Here is a 25,270-nt window from a genome sequence, read left to right on the forward strand (position 1 = left end):
AAAGCATCCTGCAAAGAACCACTTAAGGGAAATGCTGGAAATGTGCGGCAAAGAAACAGGGATACTCAATCCAAAGGCAGGGATTATAAGACCTTGAAATGATTGTAAAAGTGGATATTATATAAGAATGTGAACGTTAGAAAGTGATTTATAATAATATTTCTCAAAGTCAAGGTTTCCAGGCCATGGTTATGGTATAAAAAATAATAAAACCATGAAGTAATTAAATCAACACATGCAGACTGGATAAAATGACACGGTCAAAAACACTCATGCTGTTCATGCAGTTCACTAAGGTAAAGGTAAAATATAATGAGAGATCTCGAGGAGAGAGCACATCAGGCAGGCGACACTGCTAACATGTACAAAAAGGACCATCTTCCTCCTGAGCAATATTGATCTTAATTGGAGAAAGCAGTGCAGATATGGCCCACTTCCTGTTTGTAAGCATCGTCTCCAACTTTGTCACAGCCAAATAGTCTGCGATTCATTAGCGGAGTGTTGTCCACAGAACTGTGGGAATGTTACTTACTCACTGCTACAAGCAACTGATAGGTCTATTCAGCTGTCTTGCACTATGACTCATGAGCAACTGAACAGCTTTAAATAATGTGTGCGCTCCAACCTCACGGTACACGCTTATCGGGGAGAACTTCCTGCTCAGCCATGGCTTTAAATCTGCGATCCTGTGATAAGTCCTACACCCTACTTATCAAACCAGAAGCCAAAGTAAGCAGGAGTTCAATGGAACTTTGTGCTGGTAAAAATGGGATAAACAGGACTTAGTATAACCTTTAACTTTCAATATTTTATGAACAATTATTGATTGAATTTGCAGTCTGTTTTAATGTGTTTGCATCTTCAAACCAATGCAGTGAAGTATAAAAATCCTCTGCAGAAATCCTCTACAGAGGATGGAAATATGCTTTTGACTATAGGCTGAATGATTTTTATGGACGTGCAATGACCCAAGCAACTTGGAATAATGAGGTGAAAAATTTTATACGTACTAAGGGTTTAATTTAAGTTACACTGGCCTAACGCTTCTGCTGCACAGCCTGTTGGACTTGCACAGACACTGGACAACATCTTTTTTTAATCATTATTATTATGGCTCAAGTATTGGTTAAGCAATTTCACTGACGCATCATTTCTCATACAGTCTGGAGTATTAAAGTTCTGACAATAAGTGATGACAGCATCTAAAAGACACGTACAAAATATGAAGCCTGGCTCAACTTTGTCAAACCAGAAGTTTAAAAAACAGGAAAATGAAAATAGCTGAAATTGACGAGAACATTTTTTAGAGCTTCTCTTGATCCCAGAGCTCATGAAATAGGCCATTTGTTGACATGAAAAGGTTCACATTTTACTGTCATGTAAATGGGACTGATTGTTGGGTTATTGTAATGACCCCAAACTGTGTTGCATGCAGATCTTGGACTCATCTCTTATCACTTTACCACGAAACAGTTCTATGAGCTGCCACAGATACGAGAAACACATAAAACAAAGCATAAAAAACTACAGGCTGCCAAAAAAAAAAAAAACTCTGAGGCTTTCCCCCGCAACAGAACGAAGCAGCACCTGAGGGCCTCATTATATCACATGCCGGAGTCCTAAATCCCCATGAATTTCGTATGTGTGAGCGTGGATTGAAGAGCAGGACAGCCATATTGTAGAGGACCTCTCCCTGAACTCAGTTTTCTCTGCAGGCATGTTCACTAACAGCTGAGGCCGGCGGGGGTTCTGCCCTGCTGGCCCAGTCATTAGCTCCTCCACAGCATGCTCCCAAAGCTGTTCCGCTAATGGACGCCAGAGAACTCAGCCAATCCCTCCAACGCACACATAAGGAACTCATATTCATACCACAATGGATGCATTGCTGCTTTCTGCCGTTCCAACACCTCGCATCCTCATCTGTACAAACAGCTAGTGTTTGTCAACATCTGTCGTTTCCTCCATTTTATTATAAACACAGTATTCCACTTCCCACAGCGACAACATACAGTAGAAAACACACCTTTTTTTAAAACAATAAAAAAAGTAATAATGTAAATTTATCATACCAACTATGATAAACACAGTTCATATTACTTCCCGGAGGGGGTTAAGTTGGTGTGATTTACAGTTTTGAAGTGTGTGCTGATATGTCAGTCATTTCGGTGTTGTTCTGTCTGCAGACTGGTTGAGATTAAGAGCTACACGGTCGTGTCCTTAACTATCAAGTTATTGCTCCTGTGACAGTTTGCATTACATTGAATACAGGTTTGACATGACAGGTACAACCTCACACTTCATTGTCATACACACGGGTACGTAAGTACTGCATTCAGTGAGTATAAATAGGAGAATCTGTTAAGACTTCTTTCATGTACAACGTAATTACAACTCAATTTTCCCAATATTCCTACAAGTGACAGTTAACATTATCACAGTAAATACGGTTCTATTCAAAACCTTCACAAAAATCCACATTACACCAGCATTTCATGGTAGAAAAATAAGTTAAAAATCTGCATAAATATTTTACACAAAAACAGTTATAAAATATGCTGTTTTTCTGACAAAGTTACACAAGAGAGGTTTTTTTTTGTTTTTGTTTCGTTTTGTTCTTTTACACCGTTGGGTATTAAGCATGTTTTCAGTTTGGTGCTTGTTAAAAAAAAAAAAAAAAAACAACAAAAAACATTCATTTAAGTTTTTGATGAACACAAACTTTCCATAAATTGTTAGTCCCGTTTTACACCACACTTGGCTACAACAGTCATTTCAGATATACAAAATTGAAGAGAGAAAACAGGAGACCTGCAGCATAGCCAAGTTTCACTTCCTTTTATCGCCACTTCACTCCCCCCGTTCAGCAGAGACAGATGAAGAGCGTCCCATCCCATAAAGATAAACCTCCTATGAACAAGTATTTCCCCTTAAGTATCGAGTCCACAGATGACTCCTTACAGGCTGAGCACAAAGACAAGAGAGAAAGACAGAGAGACGGAGAGAATGAGTTGTTCTCAGTGTGTCAGAGGAGAGATTAGAGCATGAGAAACGGGCTTCATCCTGGATGTTCAGACTTCCTTTGCAGACATATTACACTTTGTATTTTAGAGCTTTTCCTACTCTGAACTACTGAGGTCAATTAATGGAATAATGAGCAGCGTCCAAATATGACCTCATGTTCGAATGGGACTCGGGAATGCCAAGGGTCGTGGCTCCAAAATGGCTCGTTTACCAATTACTTGACGGTACACGGGAACTGTGAAACTGTGGGCAATAAGTAATCATGTATGATGATGCTTCACCACAGGAGAGTCAGAGCCACAGGTAATACTGCAGATGCACGAAACATTACCATACCATCGAGGCATCGGCATCGTTTGATCTCCATTACAGCAAAAAGAATATGGAAATTTTAAAAGTGTGTGAACATATGCGGCAGCAGCTCTGTGTTGTCTGCAGATGCAGACCAACTTCACTGTGAACTTCAAAAGCTGTGCACGGATGCTGATAACACGTACTTTCATGCGTCAGCCGACCCTTTCTGTACATCTGTGACTACACAGTTGTGCGACAAACTATGGCTACGCTTATTAGAAATACATCTAACAATGTGATTCAAGGCTGAGAAACAATTCAAAAGAAAAATAAGCAAAAGGCAAAATTCAGTCATTTGTGTGCATAGAAAAATGCACAAGTTGCTGGTATTAGACTTACATACTTGTATCATGTATATGTGGTTGCAATACAGTAGAGTATGATTTGTCTACACAATAAGTATGTGAGCTTCTATTCATTCATTGGCAAATGTCAAATAACTTGGGCTCTTTTTGTAATTGATTACCATTTTTCTAATTGTTGGCTGTGAGCTACTACAGCACTGTGTTTTAGCCAAAAACACACCATGGTACTGTGTGTAGAATCGATGCCTAAATATATCTGAGTGTATATCAATATGTTTGATCTGTATCTAGTACATACACACGTTTTGAACAGTTTCAGCTTACCTGCATTTCAGCCTCTTCTGAGGAAGTGCTCTGAAAAGACAGAGAAGGTTTGTGAAGCCACTGTGCAAGCACAAAACGCAAGAGCCTCAACATGGAAACATTGCTGAAGTAATATAATCCCACACTGCCACTAGTCTCTTTCTGTCCATCCCATTCACATGCACAGGGGTTCAGACACCCTGCTATATTTACTGCCACAGGCACCAACCACCTCATTTGTTTGGGGATTTCATGCACTAGGACAACCTTGACATAAACTGGCTGAGTGCTGACGGTTATATTCAACTATGAAACCAGAGTCCAGCAGCAGCCCCTGCAGTTACGGAGCCTTCAGGTCTAATTAAAATCAGCCAGCCAGTGCGCTGATCAGCACACTTGCGAGCCATATATCTCCGGTAAGATGACCACTGTTGTTTTAGGTGTATTGTTCCTCTTTCAGGATGCATTTTCAGTCTTTTATGGTATACCATAAAGCTAACCTTGTTTTTTCATGTCAGTGACGAGCGTGTTAAATCTGGCAAAGCTGCACGGGATTCAAATGATATCACGGCTAATGTTTAGAGGAATGTGGTGCACTTGAAGCCAGGTGTGGAGTTACTTTTGCGCAGCAGCCAGATATTTTTCCTGGTTTAAAACGTCGATTCGAATGTCTATTTTCAAATGAGCAAAGTGATTTTGACGGCATCACTTCCTCAGATAAATCCTTTCTTTCCATATCAATCAGCTGAGAAGCTTATACACATGAAATGCAGCCTGAATGTATCTCCAGAGAAGGAAACTTCTCTAAGACATAAAATAACAGACCTCTTCATTATCATTGTGTTTTCTGACAAATTAAATCATATCTCACTACTGGGGGTCAAGGACATCCTTGATAAGGTTGTACAGTGTTCAGTGTTGGCCTCATTGTGCACACACACACACACACACACACACACACACACACACACACACACACACACACACACACATTTTGTCTATGTGTGTTTTCTCTGCACTTTTTTGAACCTATTTGTTGAAGTCAGGAGTTGGTGCCACCTGGTGGAGCAAAGTGTTAAGCATGTGTGCCACACACACACACACACACACACACACACACACACACACACACACACACACACACACACACACACAAACACTTTCTTGTGGCATTTAAATGCTTCACACAATGAATCCTACAGAGGATTAGATAATCTTTACACATGGGCAACATGTGTTTGGCTGAGGCAAAATGGATCTGCAGCAGTGGGTGCTTGTGCCATACCACACTCACCTATAGATGTTTGGGTCTAGTAGCATGGCGGTGTCCTGTGGTAACTGGGACAAGTGCACCACTTTAGTCTTCAGCTGAGACCTCTCAGTTTCATTCACCCATACATCAGGCAGTCTGCAAGACAGCACACACATGTAGAGAGAGGACATGTGGTCAGGGTTTCAACTCCAACAAGAAGAGGGAGAGAAAACGGGGGATGGAGTGGGAGTAAGGTTGAATGAAGCGGGGTGAGAGATATGGACAAAGAGCTTCATTGAGTACAGCGCACATGTTAACACCTTCCTCTGAACACTGAGTACATTTCCATAAGTAACATGGCCTTGACCAAAGCAGTGGGACTGTAACACACACACACACACACACAGAGGACAAAGCATACGTCCTCCTGTTATTAATTATCAAGCAATTTCTACACTATACCTTCATGATTAGCCTGATTTTTCCACCTCTTTAAGCTCAAGGGTAGTGAGGAGATGTCTTATGAGTGACAGGTGTGCACACACATGTGCACATGATATACTGTAGTACTCAGCTGCACCTTACTGTATCCACACCAGTCTAATCCCCCTGTGAAAGAAGGGTTAGCAAGCCCTGGCGTGGCAAGTCGAGGTGCAGAGGAAACAAAGAGCTTAGCTAGTCGACTGCGCCTCCCCTCCCTCCTCCACCCACCCCCGTCTCCACCCCCAGCATTCCCCCGTCACTATGTGCGTCATCACAGGAGCCCCCAGAGATGCAGACATACATGCACGCACATACACACACACACACACACACTCACTGCAGGCAGCAGTTAGGCAAGCAGGCAGCCACCCTGCCAAATCACTCATTCACATGCCTCGTCAGCCCATTCAGAGGGATGGTGTGCAGGTAGCGGTTCACATGCAGCACATTCAGCGCAACTGGGTGCAGGTAAAGATGGAACAAAAGAACAAAAATGTGATAGAAAACTAACGAATGAAGAGCAGGAAAAGACAGAGGGGAAAGGGAAAGTGGAGAAGGAGGAAAAAAAAGTTAAATGGCTCATATTAATGTACAACAACTAGCTTAAACAGTGGTTGCAAATCCTTTTATGGCATGTTTAAGTGCCTGGAGGGCGGGGCTAGACACATATGATTTAGTACATACTAAAAAGTTAAGAAAGCCACAGCAGTGAATTTATAATCTACCAATATCCCACCTGTGATGCTGCATTAAACAAAGTCCTTAAATTGTTCCACAATTTGCAACCACTATTCATTCTAAGCTTGAATAGATGCTCATCAGCATCACAGACGGGCATTTCTGACTGTCTGTGCCCTTTGAATGAACACATGCACACACTGACACAGACCAGATGTAATGGTGGGGTTAGCATGTGCACACTTACAAGCATGTGTTACAGAAGAACAAAAGAAAAGTGGCCAGAGGTAATTACAACTCTCCATTCATGACAAGTCAAAAGCCCAACTCACCCTTTAGCTCAAGAAACTGGGGGAGGAACACGACAAATAGAAAGTCATACAAATAAAAACTAAAATTAAGAAAGTTGCCCATGCCCATGGGGAAATCATCATGCATATGTGTCAGGAATACGATGATAATGACATGTGATTATTGTACAGCTGATGGCCTATAAGCAGGGATTTTTAGTATTGATTTATGACACATGGATGAGCACTAATGGGATAGAGGAATAGTATTTTGAAAGTATTTCTAATATGTAATCCTGATACTAAGCAGGGCCCTATGAGTTCCACAATGCAGAAAACAAGGAAGAACTTGCAGGATCTAATAAAAATGGAATCAACTGTAAAATGTGGAAGCAATTTACAAAACACAGGATCACTAAACGTAAATTGTAAAACACAGAATCCATTATGGATTTCATAGGGCTCTTTCTGATTCTGTACTGCATGGCAAACCTGTGTCTATCCCCTTTAATGGTGGGGAGAGAAGAAAGAGGAAGTTGAGAACAGGCAGGGACAAGACAAGAAACAGTCCCCTTCAAAGCTGCTTTAAAGTTTGGGTTAGTCTTGAGTTAGTGTCCTTGCGCAAAGCAAACCTCAAATGACAGAGGAGGACCTGCAGAGTGTTAAATATGTGGTAAACATCCATGCGTGTTTGCGTGTGTGCACGTGTTCCACTCCAGAGTCACCGTAAACATGTCAGAGCGAGCGTGCTGTGGTACTGATGAGTAATTATATTCTGATGGATGTCAGGCACACGGGAGGGCTTGCACTGGGGGGTCAGCATGTCACACACATCACACGTACAAGTGCTCATATCACTCACCCACACATACGTACGAAGAGACTTTCAAAGACACCTCCACCCAACGACTCCGTTCAGTCACACCAAGCCAAACAAAGACAAATGGATTTATTTGATTTTCCAGAGGAGACTGTTACTTGGCCCGCTTCTTTACGAGCCAGAAATGTATATTATGAGTGAGGCCTCTGTAGGGAGAACTACTGGGGGTGCCTGCCAGAGAGAAGCCCAGTCTTCCAAACTAGATTGATGGCTGGTTCCAGGCCTTGAAGCTTCCAGTGGTGACAGGAGCAATAAGTTCATCACAAAGCAGCAAAGTGTATATTAAATCACCAACACATTAAATGGCTTTATATGGAACTCAGCGCAAATGACTGCAGGATTCAACGTCCTTATAAACTGCATCATTCTGCAAAGCAGAGGAGAGCAGGCTGAGAGCTGGTTCAGGGACTGCAAAGGACACCGTAGCCTAAAGACAAACTGGCAGAAAGAGTGGGATGCACAACTTCAGCACAATCACAGCGCAGGCAATTGCTCACTGTTGTGACTACACTTCGAAGCGTGTTGCCGATGGATTCAAAATATTTTTTTAGCACTTAGAAGGATTTATAAAGTGGATTTCCATTCTAATTAATTCATGGAGCCATATTCATAGTTGAGCAAAATGGGCCTTACATCAAAATTTCCTTATTCACAGATAATTGTGCAGTACATCAGACTTATCAATGGATTTAGAATTATCATTGGATTTTCTTGCATATATAATTACTCAGGCAGTTATGTGCATGCATTCACATTTCAAAAAAGAAAAACTGCTATTAGACACGGTGCTTTTTCCCGGCCTGACATCTACTCCTGCCTGCAGCTGTTTTGAGTTCTTTCAACCACAGTTTCACCTCACAGAATTTCATGTCTGCAGGCAAGAAAACGGCAAAAACACTACAAAAGGTGAACAGCCTCCATAAAATAAAAATTAAAGAAGAATAAAAAAGACTTTGGGACATGAATAAAGGACAAGTCCGACATACATCAGCCTCACACTGGTGGTCAAGCCCTGGGTTGTATCAGGTGAATCAATCAATGCTTAATTGCCTGTTTGTGAGTGTTTAACGTAGAGATTTAAGGTCGAAGATTGTTTTATTACAGTTAGATCGAAGCAGCAGTTTCTCTTTTGTTTAGTAACATATATAAACTGTAGTGAAGCGTTTGCTTGCAGCCGTTTCTTCTATTCTCTACCTTATAGATTAGATATATAACCGTTTTTATTGCAGAACAAAATGACAGACGACTGAAACATATTCACTGGTTGCTCATAGAAAATGCCATTCATGCACTGCTGTTCCTCCATGATGAAAGACGGGCACAAAGAAGGGAAAGTATGCTCACAATTCAAATGGATGTCACTTACGGATCGTAAGAGATCCTTGATCTCTGCCCTAATTCTGCACACTGAATTATTTTTACCAATTTGATGTGACGAAGTTCCCAGGATTTTCTTTCTTTCTTTCTGGAAATGTGTGAAAAAACTTCTATTCATGAGAGCCCTACTAGCTCGAGACATTGCTTACGCAACCTGGGGACGACCTAAATACAAACAAAAGACACAAGAACTAGCCTAACAAATATTTAACAGACACTGTAAACACATGTTGTGCATGATAAGCAACATGCTGTTTGTCCAAAACGATGTGCCAGGATGCATCCGGTGTCTCAAGGCGTTCACTGTAACTGACTGTATTGTACGGTTTGTGATTCTAAAGCATTCGACAGCATGCAGGGGAATCCATTCACCCATCCATCAGAGATTAGACAGCAATTATGGTTCTCTCTGTCTCTCTCAGCCCACCCACCCCCCTCGTCCTCCTTAGTGAGCCGCTGGTGGTTCATGCTCAGAATGGTTCATGTTAATCAGTTACTCATTAATCCAAATGGAGTTAATGAGTGTCAGTCAGGACGTGAATGGTTTGCTCCTGCATTAATAAACATGACTTCCCACATTCACACGGCTAATCATTGACTCACCGACTGAGAAACACACACATTCACACACACACACACACACAATACAGCACTTGATGTTGACCTCGGTGTTGAGGGTCACGACACTTAATGGTGGTCTAAATGAACAACCGATTGCTTGTCAGACACAAGGATATTACACTGAGCCAAAGACCAAATATTAACTTGGCTGAATTGACACTAATTACCAAACAGCCCAGTCTTAAAACAATTTACCGTTCACCACATCCCAGATGCTGCACTAAGACCGATACCTAGCATTTTACAAGCTTGTGTGGTGGTTTGGTTTTCTGACCTTTCCAAAATACAAAATACAAAAGTACAATTGTAATCATTGCTGGGCTAACTAGCTAGGGTCCCTGGGATTTTATGCTAATATTAGCAGCTTTTAATCAGCTCTTAAGTGAATTTGAGGAAACCTACAGTCCAGCAAGCCCATCAAAGTTACCTGAGAACATTGTAAAAGCCTTTTCTCTTATAATAATACAAGTTTGAAAAGACGTTAAGCAGCCAAACTGGGTTATGTTTGAACAAATCTTAACATTTCTCCCTTATCATGCTTATAATACTAGGACTAACTGAGTCTTCACAGCAATACAAGAACACTGCTGTCGCTTTATTTCCATGACTTACACATCTTGACTGGGACATGTAGCTTTAGACCCATGTCTTTTAGCGTGATATCAGGTTTTAGCTGTGAAGTGCTTATAGGGCAAGTTCCCTTTTTTCTTGGAAATGTTAAGATGAGGCAAAGTTTCCAACAAACTCATGGAGTTTATGTTAGCTTAATTAGCTAGCTACAGCCGATAAATTCTGCCAGTGACAACTCCTTTCAGCCAACAAAATCCCTGGTTGTTGGCTAGACATGAGGTGTTTCTTTTCTCTGCCTGTGCCTGAAATTAAGGATCCATTGCTTCAAAAATCATTACACTTGACACGCGTAGCAACAGAAAATGCAGGGGCGGGGCTTACCAAACAGTCAACTGTACGCATTACAGAAAAGAATACATTCATACATGCTGTACATACTTAAATCTCACCTTTAATCTGTTGGGCGATAACACAGCTACCCTCACAGTTTAAGACATCATTGTGCATGTCCTGAACCTCCCTGCTGTGCATCGGTTATGCGCATTAATGACCAGAGCACTTGGCTGCTGCAGGGCAAATATATGAGTCAGTAGCATCACTGATTACTCCTGCATCTCACTCTTGTTGTCTGTCTTTCGGTTTAATTCTCTCCCGATCATTCACCCTCTCCGGTTTCATTCTGCCTCCCTACATTTTTCTCTCCCACAACCATTTTGTTCCCACTCTCATTTCTCACCTTCCTCCATTCTGTCTGCCCCATCCGTTGCCTCATCCATTCTGCCTCTATCTGTCTTTGAGTCTCAGTATCAATCTCCATCTGTGTCTCTCTGTTTGGAATTAATCTGAGGAGAGTTTCCTGATCACCAAACTTCATCTTTCTCTCCCTCCCCCTCTACCTCGTTATTTCTCTATGCACAAGATTAAACTCCCACACGCTGGGCGAGGAGGAGATAGCAGAGGTGGATCAGAGAGGGGAAAAGGAAAGAAGAAGAGGAAGGGTGGGAAAATGAAGCAGCAGAGGGCTGAGAGAACAAGGATTTAGCTACAGTATGTTCATCGGAAGCTGTCAGCAGCAATCTACTTCATGATGCATCACGCAGGTTTCTTTGCCCAGTGTCATCTTTGCTCTTCTTTCTGCCAAACCCTTTTTATGTTTTTCAACCTCGTCTTTGTCTCTCTTGACCTTGTTCTTGTTTCCTGTTTACCCCGTCATCTTCCTCCTCTCCCTTTATTCGCCTTTCTCCCCTTTCTGCCTACTTCTTCTCATCTCCCTCCTCCTTCACCCTCCTTCCTCCTCCTCTCTTTCATTCTTCCTCTCTCTGATCATCCTCAGAAGCTGCGCAGTCAAACCCTTTAATGGGAGTGTGGGAGTGTTGGAAGTGTGGTGGGAGCTTCCCCTAAGCAAGTGTCTTGCTGAATATCACAGCGTTCTGTGAAGCTCTTTCTCTCTACGAGACAGACCCGGTTCATAAGCACAGTGCCGGACATGCGTGCCCTTCTGCCCAATTGCTTAAATGAGCTGAGGCTTAAGTGGTGCCAAGGTTCACCTCAAGTGGGCTGAGCCTGGTGAGGCTAAGCTAGGAATAAGTATGCAGCTAGTGAGGACTGGGCAGAGTGGCTCTTGCCCCAGTGGGCTGAGCATGATTTTTTAGTGCAAGTTCATGTAGGGGTAACACCAAAATACTGAGATGGAATTAAACTGGGAATTGATGAAAATTTTATTGGAGAGCCACAACAAAGAAGAAAAATCAGCCTCCGAGTAATTTTGGATGTCAGTCGACTGTTTAAAAGACACTTCAGAGGACCATTTCAACAATTTTCTGATTAAGATCAAGCCAAGCAGATGGTATAGAACCAGGGTCAGACCCAGAGAGGAACAGAGAGAGACTTTCTAATGGCCAAGTCCAGTCTGCTGCAGGCATGGACACGGGTATCATAACACTGGGTGAGGAGCCTGGTTGATAATCATGGCTGATGCCCGCAGCTCCCTTTGAGGAGAGCCCGTGGGCTACGAGCAGAGGTGCTGGAGTGATACAGACTATGAGGGGACCTGAACTCCTCACACTGAGAGCTCTCCACAACAAATACTGGATCAGCCAAGAGGAGAAGGTTGGGAGGATTTATAGCAGGCCATAACGCGTAGGAAGGCCACCATGTTCAGTACACAACTGGATGGAAAGGAGAATCATAAACCTATCAGAGAGAGAAACATATACAGTACGTTGTTGATGTTCACGTGTACATGCATGAAACCCTGCTGCTCAAAAAAGGAAATGTTTGTGTGACAGGCTCATGCTTTACATGGTAAGCATGTGCAGCTGATTTGTTAACGTGATGTCGAGTTGCCTGTTTGTAGATCAGACACATTTTAAAAGGTTATCTACAAATCTTAAAGTGTTTACGGACATATATCTGTCATGCATACAACCCTTTACTTAAAAATACTGCATATAACGAACAGTATTTCAAATGTACCTTAACCAGTTCCCTAACAGGAATAAAGCGACAGTGAATAACTTAGGCAGAAGGTTCACTGACAGTAATTTTTAATCCACACTCTGCATGGGTTTCTATTATTTTGGTCACTAAAATAAATTACACTCTAAGATAGACTAATTAAAACAGTTAGAATTTGATCTTGAAAACTGACTTAATTAAATAAAAAATCTAGTTTGAATCCTATAACTAGTACATAAATTTTGAAAATGTGTACAATACATCACTATTACAGCTTGTCATTTGTCATTTTGATTAGCCAGGCTTCAAGAAGGTGGGTCTTATCGAATGCAAGCCTGTCGGCGGGGAAATACCAGGAGGAGAGCAGAGGATAAGATGGACTGATGTGAGAGTGGCGTGCTGTGGTTGGCACAAACTTTTTGAGACCATGATGGACAATAAATGATAACTATCATCCCATTTATTTATCAATTTATTAACCTAAACGAACTGAAAACGACACCAAGTTCAGTGTATGACAGGTTGGGGGCACGAGCAGAAGAAGGCGGGCTCAACTCCAATTGGCCTGCAGAGTTAGTGAAACGTAAGGGGGGATGAGTGGAGCTGCAGCAGAGAGTTAACGCAAGTCAAGCTTGCCTGTAGTAGCAGCTTATACCAGCCAAGGTTAAGGTTTACGCAGATGTACAGAATAGTGATGGGGAAGTTTTACTCACATGTCCTCAGGTGTCCAGTGTAGGAGGACCTTCACCTTGCCAGACCCCTCTTTCCTTCTAGCTAGCACCTGCATAGACACAGTCAGGGAAAAACAAAAAGTGAGCCATAAAAGTGTGAAGCGTCTGAGAAAAGTGTTCTTCGCGTTCACTCAGTCAGTTTCTCTCTGCTGTACTCTTAGCATTTGGCACATGCATAGCTAAGCAACCTCTGACCATCTTAAGCGATGAGAAGCAACCACCAAAAACTGACATGGGCATATAATTTAACCTACATATTACAGTTAATTTAAAATATCAAGAGGGTTTGTGATTTGACAAGCATCAGATTAGCATAAACGCATTGGGCTTGGCTCCTATTGCAGCAATCTCTCCCGTCTGCTGAGAACAGGCTTCAAAGACAAGCCCCCATCCTGGCCTCATCTCTCTAATGAATAACGAGGCTACATGCTTCAAACATCTCACCAAGTGATACAGCGGCTGATCATTACACTAATAAGCAATGTGAGCACTCTTAATAATGTATGCAAGAGCTCAGTGAGATTTCTAGTTTCAATGGGATCTATCCCACTTTCCCCTGCAACACACTGTAACCAAGGGATTCAAATCCAGACAAAAGTTAGATATCTCCTCCTATCTGTGGACTTAGCGGAGAACTGCTTATCGCAGCTGACAGTCTTGAGAGCCAAGAAGATAGACGTGGGGTACACACTGAGCAGTTATCACCATAAACAAGTCGCTGCTCTTGCTGTGGATTATGTCAGCACCAGACGCTTCACGGCTTTAGACGGGATCTGTCTGATGGAGACTTGCTGCAGTGATATTGCAAGTTGTGTTCATTTTGGCTTTTATTGTTTCATTACCTGGTTTAACAACTCAAGGCTTTACATGCCAACGCAGCCTCAAACTTGAAGGCCTTTCTCCCTGTGAAAATACAGTTGAGACAATACCAGATTTCCTGCATAGTTCGCCCTTTTTATGTGTAACATTTCATCTCTCATGCTGTGTTGGTGTATAGTAAAACTGGTCTGGAATTCACACAAATATTGTCAGTAGGGAAAAGAAAAGCTAGAAAAATAACCAGGAGTGTCAAAAATAGCCACAGATATAACCTCTTGCGTCAATTGGCTCTTTTTTGTCGGGAATGTCTATTTTTAGGACAGGGAATGAGCTCACATGAGAAGAACTTCTTACGCACATGAATATCTGAAATTATTTTTGTCACTCCAGAGACAGGCTGCGGCATTGATGGAAACTGGTTTGAGGACAGGAGGGAGGAGGCTCCACTGAGAGAAGACACACAGACAGAGACCTAGAATTACTCTCCTCCTCGTCTTACTGCTTTTCTTGACCTCCCACTTTTGAGCCAAAACATGTTTTAATTGGTTGTTTTTAGGAACCTTGGACTGTTTCATTCATTTCACTGGTCTGATTTTGCATATTATTTGGCTCAGATCCTTGTTTTTGTCTTCAGTCTAGCACAAACTTGCATGAATTCAGGAAGGGTAAATCTGTATTTCTGTTTTGATAAGCTTCCAGGTATAGAGCTGTGTGGCAGAAGTTTTGAGAGCAAACTCACGCACATTCAGTTTCAGTTTGATTAAGTTTTTGGAAGAAATATTTGTGCTCGGTTAGCAGATATTAGTTTTGTTGTTGCTGGCTGTGTGCCTTAATAATTGTCTGGGAGAAGCTTTACAAATAGCTGCCCAGTTTGGCAAATCAACCATGTTGTTGCCTCTCGCCTGTAATACAGTGTTCATAAACCTCCTTGGAGTGGAAAAGAGAACAAGTGGGCTGAGCAAAGCAGCAGGAGCGGCATGAGTGATGAAACTGAGAGAAATGATTCGAGCATCTTGCACTTCAACAGAAATACTGTTGGTGTGATGTCTAAACTCTTCTTATGACCAATAAAAATCAAACATGTGTACTACAGTGTGACTTTGTAAGGAAAGTGGAGATTTCTGTGTTCATTTCCCTGTCGGTGAATCGCAGAAATGTCAGAATAGAGTAAAACAAGGAGTACACGCTGTACACGCAGAGGCGTCCTGCAGCTCTCTGGCACAGGTATGAGGTTGACTGTGAAGATACTAACCAGATATTTTACTTCAGTCAAACTAGCAATACCACAGTGTAGAAATACTTTGTCACAAGCATTCAAACTAAAATAGTGTGTGTTATAATATTGGATAATCATTATTGATGCATTAGTGTGCGTCACTTCAATGCAGCTGGTGAAGGTGCAGCTAATTTTAACTATACAGTGCTTATGTTAACCTGCGATAATGCATTTACATGCAATAAAGTAATCCTTTCACTAGTCATCCAATCTCTTAAACGTCATGTAGATGAGAAACCTGGAATCATCGATAGATAGATTATTAAACATCCATCACCAAACGCAAAACATTTTCTTGTCTTTGTTTATCGAGAACAACTTAAGTTGCAATTAGAGAGCCCTCTTTGATGTTTCCAGCTCAATGTTTGGAAGATGTAAAAACTCCTTCCCAGCTTTTCAGAGCACCTCATAAACTGGCACTGCTATTGAATCTCGCTCTTGTTTATCTGCCTCTGCCTTTATCTGCCAGCTTTCCAGGGCTTGGCTGGATACTGCTGCACCACGGTAAACCCACACGAGGGAGAAGAGACAACTTCTCAGAGACAACAAGGGGGTCTGGCTGCAGCGTTAGCCTGAATCCTATGCTGGCTGCATAGGGCCCTACAATAAGTGTCCTAAGCCTTGCGGCTAAGACTCGGTACACCAGCAGCTGCTTTACTGCCCTTTTAATCAAAAAGGCACAGCTGTTAACCTGTACCCTCTGGCTCCTCACAGCACCAGGTTAATAATCACAAGCCCAGGCTACACTTGAAGGGGCCATGACCATGTATGTAAAGGCTGAAGATGAAGAAGTGGGCTTGTGTTTAAGCAGCATGAAGTGATTTGTGAGCTGAGTGGTTTGATGATGGAAATTGGTGCTTTAAGGGACAGATCTTAATCCTCTATAGACCCAAGAGAGGGAGGGAGGGAAGGAGGGAGGAAAAAGGGAGTGAACAGTGGATATTAGTGTGGCTCCAAAACAAGGCAGTGAAAAGTGCAGGACCAAAGCCGGGGGAGGGCAGTCCTGCTAAAACTGGGTGCCTGTCTAGTGTCAGGGGGTCAAGCTGTGGATGACGCAGATTGCCGAAATAACAAAAATATCCCATCATAAACATGACTGAGTTGCTCTGGCGTGTCAGCAGGCCCACTGGCCAAACTCCACCGAACCCCTACAGTTCTGTTCCACCTCCCCAGGCCTGGGAGGTTCCGCTGGGGCCTGGGGTCTGACGCAGCGCCGCAGTCCCTCTCCACCACAATCCTCCAGGGGCTGCAGAGAGGGAGAATGTATGCCCAACTGGCCAGATCTCCTTCCAACTCCATGACCCTGACCTTCACTTAACCCCTTTTCCTTGTCCTTTCGCTCCACGGCTCCGTTTCTCTCCATTTGTTACTCTCCCTCCCCTGGCTGGCTCTTCCTCCTTCTCAGTCTATGTCCAAATATGTGGTTACCTCTCTTAACCTCTTCCCAAGCTTTATCTTCACTATTTTTTCCTGAGCTTTTCTTTTAAAATTCTTGGCTGCTGGTGAGCACTTGAGGTTTGTAGGAGCAGAGCAGAGCAGGAAAGGAACAATACTGTAGTGAGGATAGCACTGATGTCAAAACTACAGTTACACATTAACACGAACAGAAGCATGAATGGCCAGTTTGTCTAAAACTGCACTTAACACTGCATTTTCAGACATGTTGAAATAACTGCCAGTGGAAATTGATTTAATGGGAAAGAGATGCATGACAAGACTTAAAGGCTATCTGTTTGCACAATAAAAACGCCCATGCATGCTTTAGAGAAACCTGGATAACCTGCAGGTGTATCACACACTTACATCAGCGGTGCCCCACCGTGGGACTCACTGATTGGATTCTCTGATCTCTATTCTCTGTCTGTGTGTAAAGCTGAAACTACCCAGGCTTCAATATTACTATAGTTTACTGACTTTGAGTTGTATCAATATAATCGTCAAATTAATGGTTCTGCAAGCAAGCTGTAATTAAAATATGACAAAGTAAGTTCTGATTTTTCTTTCACACAGATGAGGACTTTGATGTCATGTAATGCAGAGCGGTGGAACCTCATTCTTTGCAGTATTTTTATGTTTTGCACACATCTGCCATATAGAGAGAAATCATAAATTATCTTTATTAATAGCAGAATTTCAACGATAATGCCAATGCCTTTAAATTAGGGCTGCAGCCATTAGCTCATTAAACAACAGAAAGAAAATTAATTGCCAACTATTTTGCAAACTGATCGATTGTTTCAGTCGTTCTTCAAGCAGAAATGTCAACCATTTGCTGGTTCCAGCTTCTGAAATGTCAGGATTTGAAGCTTTTCTTTGTCATTTATGGTTGCTGCCCTACTTACAACTATCCTCCTACCTGTGTGTGTGTGTCTGACTATTTATCCAAGTGGTTTGAATGACGTGAGGATTCCCCAGGAGATGTTTCATTTTCTTCCTCTTAGGGGAGAAACTGTAGTTTCTTCTCCTGAGTGCACTGATTGTTTCTGCTAGGTTAGCCAGTGGTGGCATGCTACAGTAGCACAGCACATTAAATGTATAATTTATACATGAGCTAACTCACTGGGGGGAAAAAATACCGAATGACAAATTCTCTCCTGGAGTCGAGCCGAACTTCTGCAGTAAGGTATCCCACTGTAAACAGAATGACTGACATGAGAGTAAGTTTCTCTGTGATTATAAGGAAAAGGCTGTGGTGAAACAAGAGAGGCGGGTTGTGTGTGTTTTTAGATGTACAGTATGTGAAAAGAAGGAGTATTCAAGCAGCAGATGACGACCCTTTCTTTGATCCAGCGGCATGCACAGGAGACAGAGTGCTCCCTAGTGGAACTGCACAAGAAAAGCAGTCATTCAAAAAAAAATCTGCCATTCAAACCCCTTCACATTCAAAACACCATTTCACTGAACCTCCCCTAATGTTCAATTCCTCCACTCTGAAACTGCTGTCAACGAGACCCAGACAGTCTTTTTTCTTTTTTTTCCTTCCCTGTGATCGCTCACATGTGCCCTCAACAGTGAGGTGCGAAGGCATTTTAGAGCTCATTAATAACGTATCACACACACTGGGTTCCAGAGTGGACCGAGCACTATATACAAAAACAATCCAATTGTCTTGCCTGTGAAGCCCGATTCAGGGAAAAACAACTCAAAGCCTTGAGGCGATTCACAAGGTTCACTTGAAGTGCACCAAGAAAAAATCTGCAGTAAACTGAGGCTGATTGTCAAGCGACTCTTTAATGCCCCCTGCTGTCTAAACAGAAAATAACACAAAAATAAAGGCACTTAAAATACCAGATGGTGAATGTTAAGATACGAGGCAGGCTGTCTTGTCTGCACGTTAGACAGATTATGATTGAAACATATTGTAAGGCAGAATATGTACAAACAACTACCTTTATACATGTTATGTCAGCGTTTATGGAACACAGCAATACTGCCACTGTTAATACATTATTCCTATAATCAATACACCTTTCAAAATATAGATGCAGAGATCATAATTAGTTTATGAGGTAAGTAATTTCGATGGAGAGGATTCATCCATCGACCCTTCTCTCTGAATCCCCTCAGTTCAGTGAAATGGAAACAGGTAGCCAGACGCAAACATTACAAGACATGCAAAAAGTAGTGAAGTAGTGAAGCTGCACACAGACTCACCGAGCTGTGGAAGACCACACTGTGGCCATTGCCCACACTTTCGATGTGGGTGGCGAGGTTGAGACAGATGGCCCTGTGGCGAATAGCATCCATGGTTTGGGCATCGAAGAAGTCGTGGGGCCTCGCTGGAGGGGGGCAAGGACAGGCTCAGATGAGAGCAGAGTCAAACAAACATAACACCAGGGTTCCCACTGTGGCCCCTATATAAAAAAATCCACGGCTCTCCTAGTCTTTCTGTAAGTAACCATAACTATGTTAGAAGTATCTCATGACTGAAAAATGATTTTCTTTTGTGGTTTTCAGATGTTGCTTTGCAGCAACAAAAAAATCCAAATGTGTAGCAAAGAGGTACAACTCTCCATTGAAATCTGTGGTAATGAGATTCTTCTGGTGTAGCTGCTCTGAATAAGTGCCTCACTGCACATATTCAGTGGTGAGGATACTGAGACCTTGTGACATTTAAAGCCTTTAGAAAATACATTTACTCAGGATTTTGGGCTGAAGTCTTTGCAAAGCACTTTGTGGAAAAGTACCCATAAAATAAACAAAGAAAACGTGCAAGTTACAAAACTGACCCAGGTCTCTGTGCTGGATCTCACTGTCTCTTGATCAGAATATGTAATTACATCAAAAACATGCAAACTTGTCATTCATTCCATAATCTATATCTATTCATTTCTATTTTCTCTTTAAGATACAAGAAGAGCATTTGCATAGAACTTCCTGTGTCATTTTAAACAACTGGCTCCATAAAAAAAAGTGCTTGCAACTGTTGCAACTTGCAGAAAAGACAAATCAACAGAACAAGGTTAATGGAAAATACTAAACTCAAGACAGCTTCTGGTTCACAGTCAGTTTGGGAGAGTGCAATTCCCTCATACATTTCTATGGGGTTTTTGTTAAATTTTTGTTGAACTTATATTATCCTCTTATTGTAATGAAGTGGGAAACTGATACCATCATGAGGTTTACAGTAACGGGAGATGGGTGTTTAACAGCAGCAAACTGCTGCTTGTTAAAACAACAAAAAATTATGATTTTACTTCTGCACTTCACACATATTCATTCATCAGTAAACACCATTTATCTGAATCTAAGACAAGAGGAGGTATACAAATAGAAAAAAAGCAGTTTGCATGATGCAGGCACAAGACATCTGAGGTAAAACCTGCCATCAGGAAGCAAACAAGCATCAAGCTATGCATTAGATGCATCAGCTGAGAGACCCTATGTGAGAAAGATCGAGTTGCTTTTTGACATGCAGAATATTACCATGAGTAGGATCTGTCTAACTGGTACAAGCTCGTGTGTGTGTGCCTGTTTGTGTGTGTGTGTGGTCCAGCTTTAGCCTCTCCAACAAAGACATATTGGAGGTTAGGTGCTGAAAAAGTCTGTTTCAGCACAACAAACATGGCAGTATCTCAAAAATGTGTCCAGCTTGTAATCCTTGCCAAGAGAGAAAAAGGGACATCACAATGAGAAACATTTTGAAAAGGGGTTAGTTTGTGTGCCTGTTAGGTACGTACGTAGGGAGCACCTGCGTTTGTTCTTGAGTTTCTTCCTCTTGTTGAGTCCAGCCTTGGAGGGGGATTCCTCCTTGAGTTTGGCCTGGCTGGACATTTTGGAGGAGCTTTGCTGGCTGAAGTGGCTGGGGACATGACGAGCTAACCCTCCTTGGGAAGCAAAGCTGGCATTGCAGCCACCAACAACACACTGCAGCAGAGCACAAAAAAAGAAGAAAAATTGGAATATTTTCCACTTAACAGGACAAGATGACAACTTTTTTTAATAAGCTACTCATACATTTACATTGCTTAATTCCGGGGCAGCATGTATTCACTGAAACATGCAAAAACACTGAAACATACACAGAGAAATGGAACTTTCCAGTACAGCCAGACTTCTGTATGAGTGAAATAACAATGATGATGGCTCAGTCTAGACTAGAAATATTACTCAGAAACAGAATATTATCACGTAGCAAAGTTCACTGGTCAACATACTTTGGAAAAACAGCTGCAGGCGCACTTTGTATCAAAGTTATTGTTTTTACCTTGAAGGGCTTATCTCCACTGTGGGTCAACATGTGTCTCTGGAGCCAACTTTGACTGGTGGATGGTGTGTTATACACCTTACAGCCCTTCCACAGACACACAAACACCTGAGGGACAGAGACAGACAGAGGAAGAGGAGTTAACTGTAAGATATAAGACATCTGTAAAAATACTGTTCCATTGCACCTCTGGTTAGATGCTAACTGCATTTCATTGGTTTTGTACCTGTACTCTGCACAATGACAGTACAGTTGAATCTAATCTAAGGACACACACAGACAATACAAAGAGAGAAAAGAATAAAAGTGGGACATTGCAAAACAATAGTGATAAAGAGAAGTTTGTTGCAAAGACAGCTTGGAGAGGGATTTTCAGACAGACAGACAGAGAGAGATCTCTCAAATTATATATGTGAAGTTGTCTAAACCTAAACTCCATTCTGTGGAGTCTGGAGACATTCTTGACTGCAGCCTAGAGGTGGAAGAGTGTGTGTTTTCTGGTATCCTCTTTGTCTCAACACAGAGAAAATGTTAACACATGACCAGCACAGCAGAATCACTTTGTCAAACCTTTTCTTGACCATGCAGGCAGAACATAAAAATACTGTAACTGGCACATTCCAACTTTTTTACTATAAAAGTGACATAGATACTGAGCCAAAGTTGTTCTCTGCTGCATTCAAAGGTTGGTTCAAAAGCAGGTTAATATTCATGTTTATCATAATTTGTACATAAGGTATATTCCGAGGACACAGTAATTTAATGATGCAGTCAAACGGGTGGGATAGTGTTAGACTTGGTTGATATGACGGTATATATTGTGCAAAAGTAGAAACATATCCACTGGTAGAGATTTTGCAATACCATTTTCACCACAGGAGCTATCCCTCACTGTCTCTGTATATTTGGGGCAGCCAATTAGGGCTGGATTCTCATGTGACCTCCTGAATCCAGCTGCCTCGCAAGGTAATGAGGTTTAGGCAGTGGGACTGATTACCACATTCTCAAGAGACTTCAGAGCAACGGTTGGTGGCAGTAATGCACCTCTGAGCTGGCTTTCCAACCGCCACAGAAGAAGAGCGTGACAAGAACACATGGAGGAGAGTGAAACCGTAAATACAGAGCAGGGGGCATCCCAACCAACCCAAGATGAGGGGGAAGGACTTGTTACTAAAAGGGGTGTGACTTCTGTCATGTGGACATGGTTTGGATTTCGAAAATACAACATGGTATGGTTATTTTAAACCATTTCTTCATTGAATTTACAGAACAATTACTACATCATGATTAATACTGTCATATACCATGTGTAAAGATTTTGGTCATATTACCCAGACCTTTACAGAATCACTGTAGCTCTAGTGCTACCAAGCTATTCAGAAATGTTTAGCTTTATGATTTATAGGTTTCCAGATTTCTACCTCACTCCTATAAAATGAAGGTAAGTACAATTTCATTTGTAGTGCTCCCAATGTTGCTAAATTATAGTTGAAAAAAGGAAAATCTCTTTCCAAAAAGTGCCCGCTACTTCAGATAATCCACAGAATGCACTGTGAACAGTTTTTAAAGGGACTATTTCTTCAGCAGAGTGCACTTCCAATGAAACCTGCCTACAGCTTTTGAACCAAAACTTTATACTCAGATCATGATTGCATGCAGTCCAGCGGCAGCAAACCATTCAACTCTGTCTTTGGCATGTGGACTTTCAATGCTAAGCTACAGCAAAAAAGGACATCTTGCCTGGCTGCCTGTCAGGCAGAATAAAGGAGACCAACATGAGGCTTGTCCAAAAGTTAACAGTCTACTGACCCCTCCTCTCTGTCCATCCACATGAATGCCCCTGATATGCTCTGCCAGATCAGGACTGGAGTTGAAGCACTGTGGACAGAGGTCCCAGCAGCAGGGATAAGCTACTGTCTTAGCAGTGGAGGAGCTGGCACTGCTCTGTCCGTTCATCATAATCGGGGTGGAGCGCCCACTGGACACCGTGCTCTCCATCTCCATCAGGGTACTGCTGATACTGAGAGAGGAAGGGGGTGGGTGGGTAGAGAGAGGGGAAAGATTAAGTTCCAGTGTTATAAAACAAGGGTGCTAAGGCCATCAAGTATCTTCATAGCTGAGATCAGGCTTAGCACAGCCGTGAAGAACAGGTGCAGACACTAGCAGCCATATTAAATAGTCACTATGCGTGAAAGCCTTCAGTCTGGAACTGATTTTCCATGCATACCACTTCCATCACTCACACCGAATCAATTGTATTGTTGTATTCAATGCTCCCAGCACTATATTACCAATTTGCTGTGCTGTCAACATCACCAAAGGGCTCATAGGCAATAGTTTACTCATCACTCATTCAACAAGCAACACTTACTTCTTACCATTTCTAGTTCAATGCCTTAGCCCCAGTTTTATTAATGAGAGTAGATAGAGTAAATGTAATTTTCCCACCATGTTTAAAGTCCCTGTTTGGCCTTTACTGTGCAGAATGATGTCTGTGCAGAGGCTGACACCTGAAAGCATTTTTCCCTTTCATCTGTCGAAGGCGGAACATGTGCTTTGCTACATATCTGAGTTGAAGGCCTAGTTTGATGAGAGATCTAAACCTCCACAGTACAAATTTCTGAAAGTTGACCTTTGAGGGAAGTAGAGACATCTTACATCCAGCAGTGAAACTTTTAAAACAACGAAAGTATTAACAAATGCACAAAAATTCAGGAGTTTTCAATCAGGGAGAATGAGCAGATGTAGATGCATTTAAACAGGCAGTGTTAGGTAATTATATTTATCCAGCCGCACGATTTTTAGATGTCTTAGTACCTGCCTGATCTTAAATATAATTAGCTAGCTAATGTGAAAGTAAGCCAGATTCGGCAGGTTAACTTGTAGATAGCTTGACTTGCTAACTACTCAAACTCTAATTAATTGTTATCCTCTACTGCGACGGATGTACTACTACTGTGACCCGTCCACAAGCAAACGCCGGTCCAGAACAATCATTTCCCCCACCAACCTGTCCTCCGAGTCCACACGGCTCAACGGTTCACCATCCGAGGATGATATCTCCACACTCGGCCGCCTCTTGTCGCCCAGCTCCCCGCCCCCTCCGCTGGGTTTCTCACCATCTTCACAAACTGTTTTGCTCTTTTCGCAGTCCATCCCCGAACACCGGCTGTCCTCCCCCGGTTCTTCCTTCGCTTCTTTTAACGCGTTATCGCCCGCAGAGTCGTTGATACCATCTCCCGGGCTCGGCTGTGACTCTGGCTTTTGCTCCGGTTCTTCAGGAGCGGCTGTCGCCTCCTGGTTAGCCGTTACAGCGCTGTCGTCTGTCACCGCCACGCTCGCGGCCTTGTCTGCCGCCGCGGCGGGCTTCTCTTCGCCGGCCTCCGCGTCCACCTCTTCCATTTTCGGTTCTACACTACTGCCTGGTTCCTCCGTTTCCGGTTCGTTGAGACCCTTTTCTTTCTCCTCACCGTCGCCCTCGTTTGTCTCCACGGGCTGTACATCGCTCTCAGCACTCAGTGCGGTCGTTTCTTCTGTAGCCGCAGCGGCCATTTCAGCGGCTCACGTACCGTGGTACACGTTCGGTATTAAAATTTCACCGTGGCACAGTCAAACGCTTCACTGCAGAAGAAGGGCTGGGCTAAATCACGCGGTCTGCTCTCTGATTGGTCGGAGGCGGCACGAGGAGGAGAAACTCTGACGTTGGTCTTTAAACTTTACATGTGTTTCAGAATTACACAGCGTCGTTTAAATGGGGGAGACTGTGTTTACTAAAGCATCGATTCCCTAATTAAAGCAGGGGACCTTCATTCAGGAGGACCTTCATTTAATAAGTAGTTAATCGGGACTTTTGGGTTGCCAGGTTGTGAGAAATCAATTTAGATGGTGGTCTTCCTCCTCGATTAATATTGATAGGCCTGTTGTTCATCAGGTAAACACTGTAATGGACCACTTAACATATCGAAAAGCCTGTCAAGTATCTGTACCTAAATGAGGTTATTAATATTAATGACTCTAGACGTGATGGCTTTTGAGAAAGTGTTAAATCGATGCACATTAAATCGATTGTAAATTTGTATAACAGCATTATGCCGAACAGGAATCAGCCACGAGCATTTTCACAAGTTGTTCATTTAGATGGCTTGT

General features: G+C 42.4%; 1 protein-coding gene across 2 annotated transcripts; it reads right to left on the reverse strand.

The window, feature by feature from the left end:
• Positions 1–1,941: 1,941 nt before the first annotated feature.
• On the reverse strand, positions 1,942–24,780 carry LOC143322560 (zinc finger protein AEBP2-like). Of its 2 annotated transcripts, none has more exons than XM_076733834.1 (9): positions 24,135–24,773; positions 22,934–23,144; positions 21,125–21,232; positions 20,598–20,784; positions 19,072–19,196; positions 13,305–13,372; positions 5,278–5,391; positions 4,005–4,034; positions 1,942–2,961 (listed from the first exon to the last, which is right to left on the reverse strand). In XM_076733834.1, exons 1-9 carry the CDS (start codon positions 24,674–24,676, stop codon positions 2,955–2,957), a joined length of 1,392 nt encoding a protein of 463 aa, XP_076589949.1. In that variant the 5' UTR covers positions 24,677–24,773; the 3' UTR covers positions 1,942–2,954. The 2 variants fall into 2 exon arrangements, 1 of the variants encoding a protein (XP_076589949.1); XR_013077308.1 differs by having other exon boundaries at positions 1,950–2,961; positions 20,609–20,784; positions 24,135–24,780.
• Between the last annotated feature and the right edge of the window lie 490 nt (positions 24,781–25,270).

The sequence above is a fragment of the Chaetodon auriga genome, chromosome 6, assembly GCF_051107435.1.
Source record: "Chaetodon auriga isolate fChaAug3 chromosome 6, fChaAug3.hap1, whole genome shotgun sequence".
Classification (NCBI taxonomy): Eukaryota; Metazoa; Chordata; class Actinopteri; order Chaetodontiformes; family Chaetodontidae; genus Chaetodon; species Chaetodon auriga.

Coding starts and splice junctions, on each gene's coding strand:
- LOC143322560 (XM_076733834.1), bottom strand. CDS start 24,676: ATGGCCGCTGCGGCTACAGAAGAAACGACCGCACTGAGTGCTGAGAGC. Junction 5,392..13,304: donor CACTGGACACCTGAGGACAT/GTGAGTAAAACT, acceptor GCTGTCTTGCAG/ACTGCCTGATGTATGGGTGA. Junction 4,035..5,277: donor CTAGACCCAAACATCTATAG/GTGAGTGTGGTA, acceptor CTGTCTTTTCAG/AGCACTTCCTCAGAAGAGGC.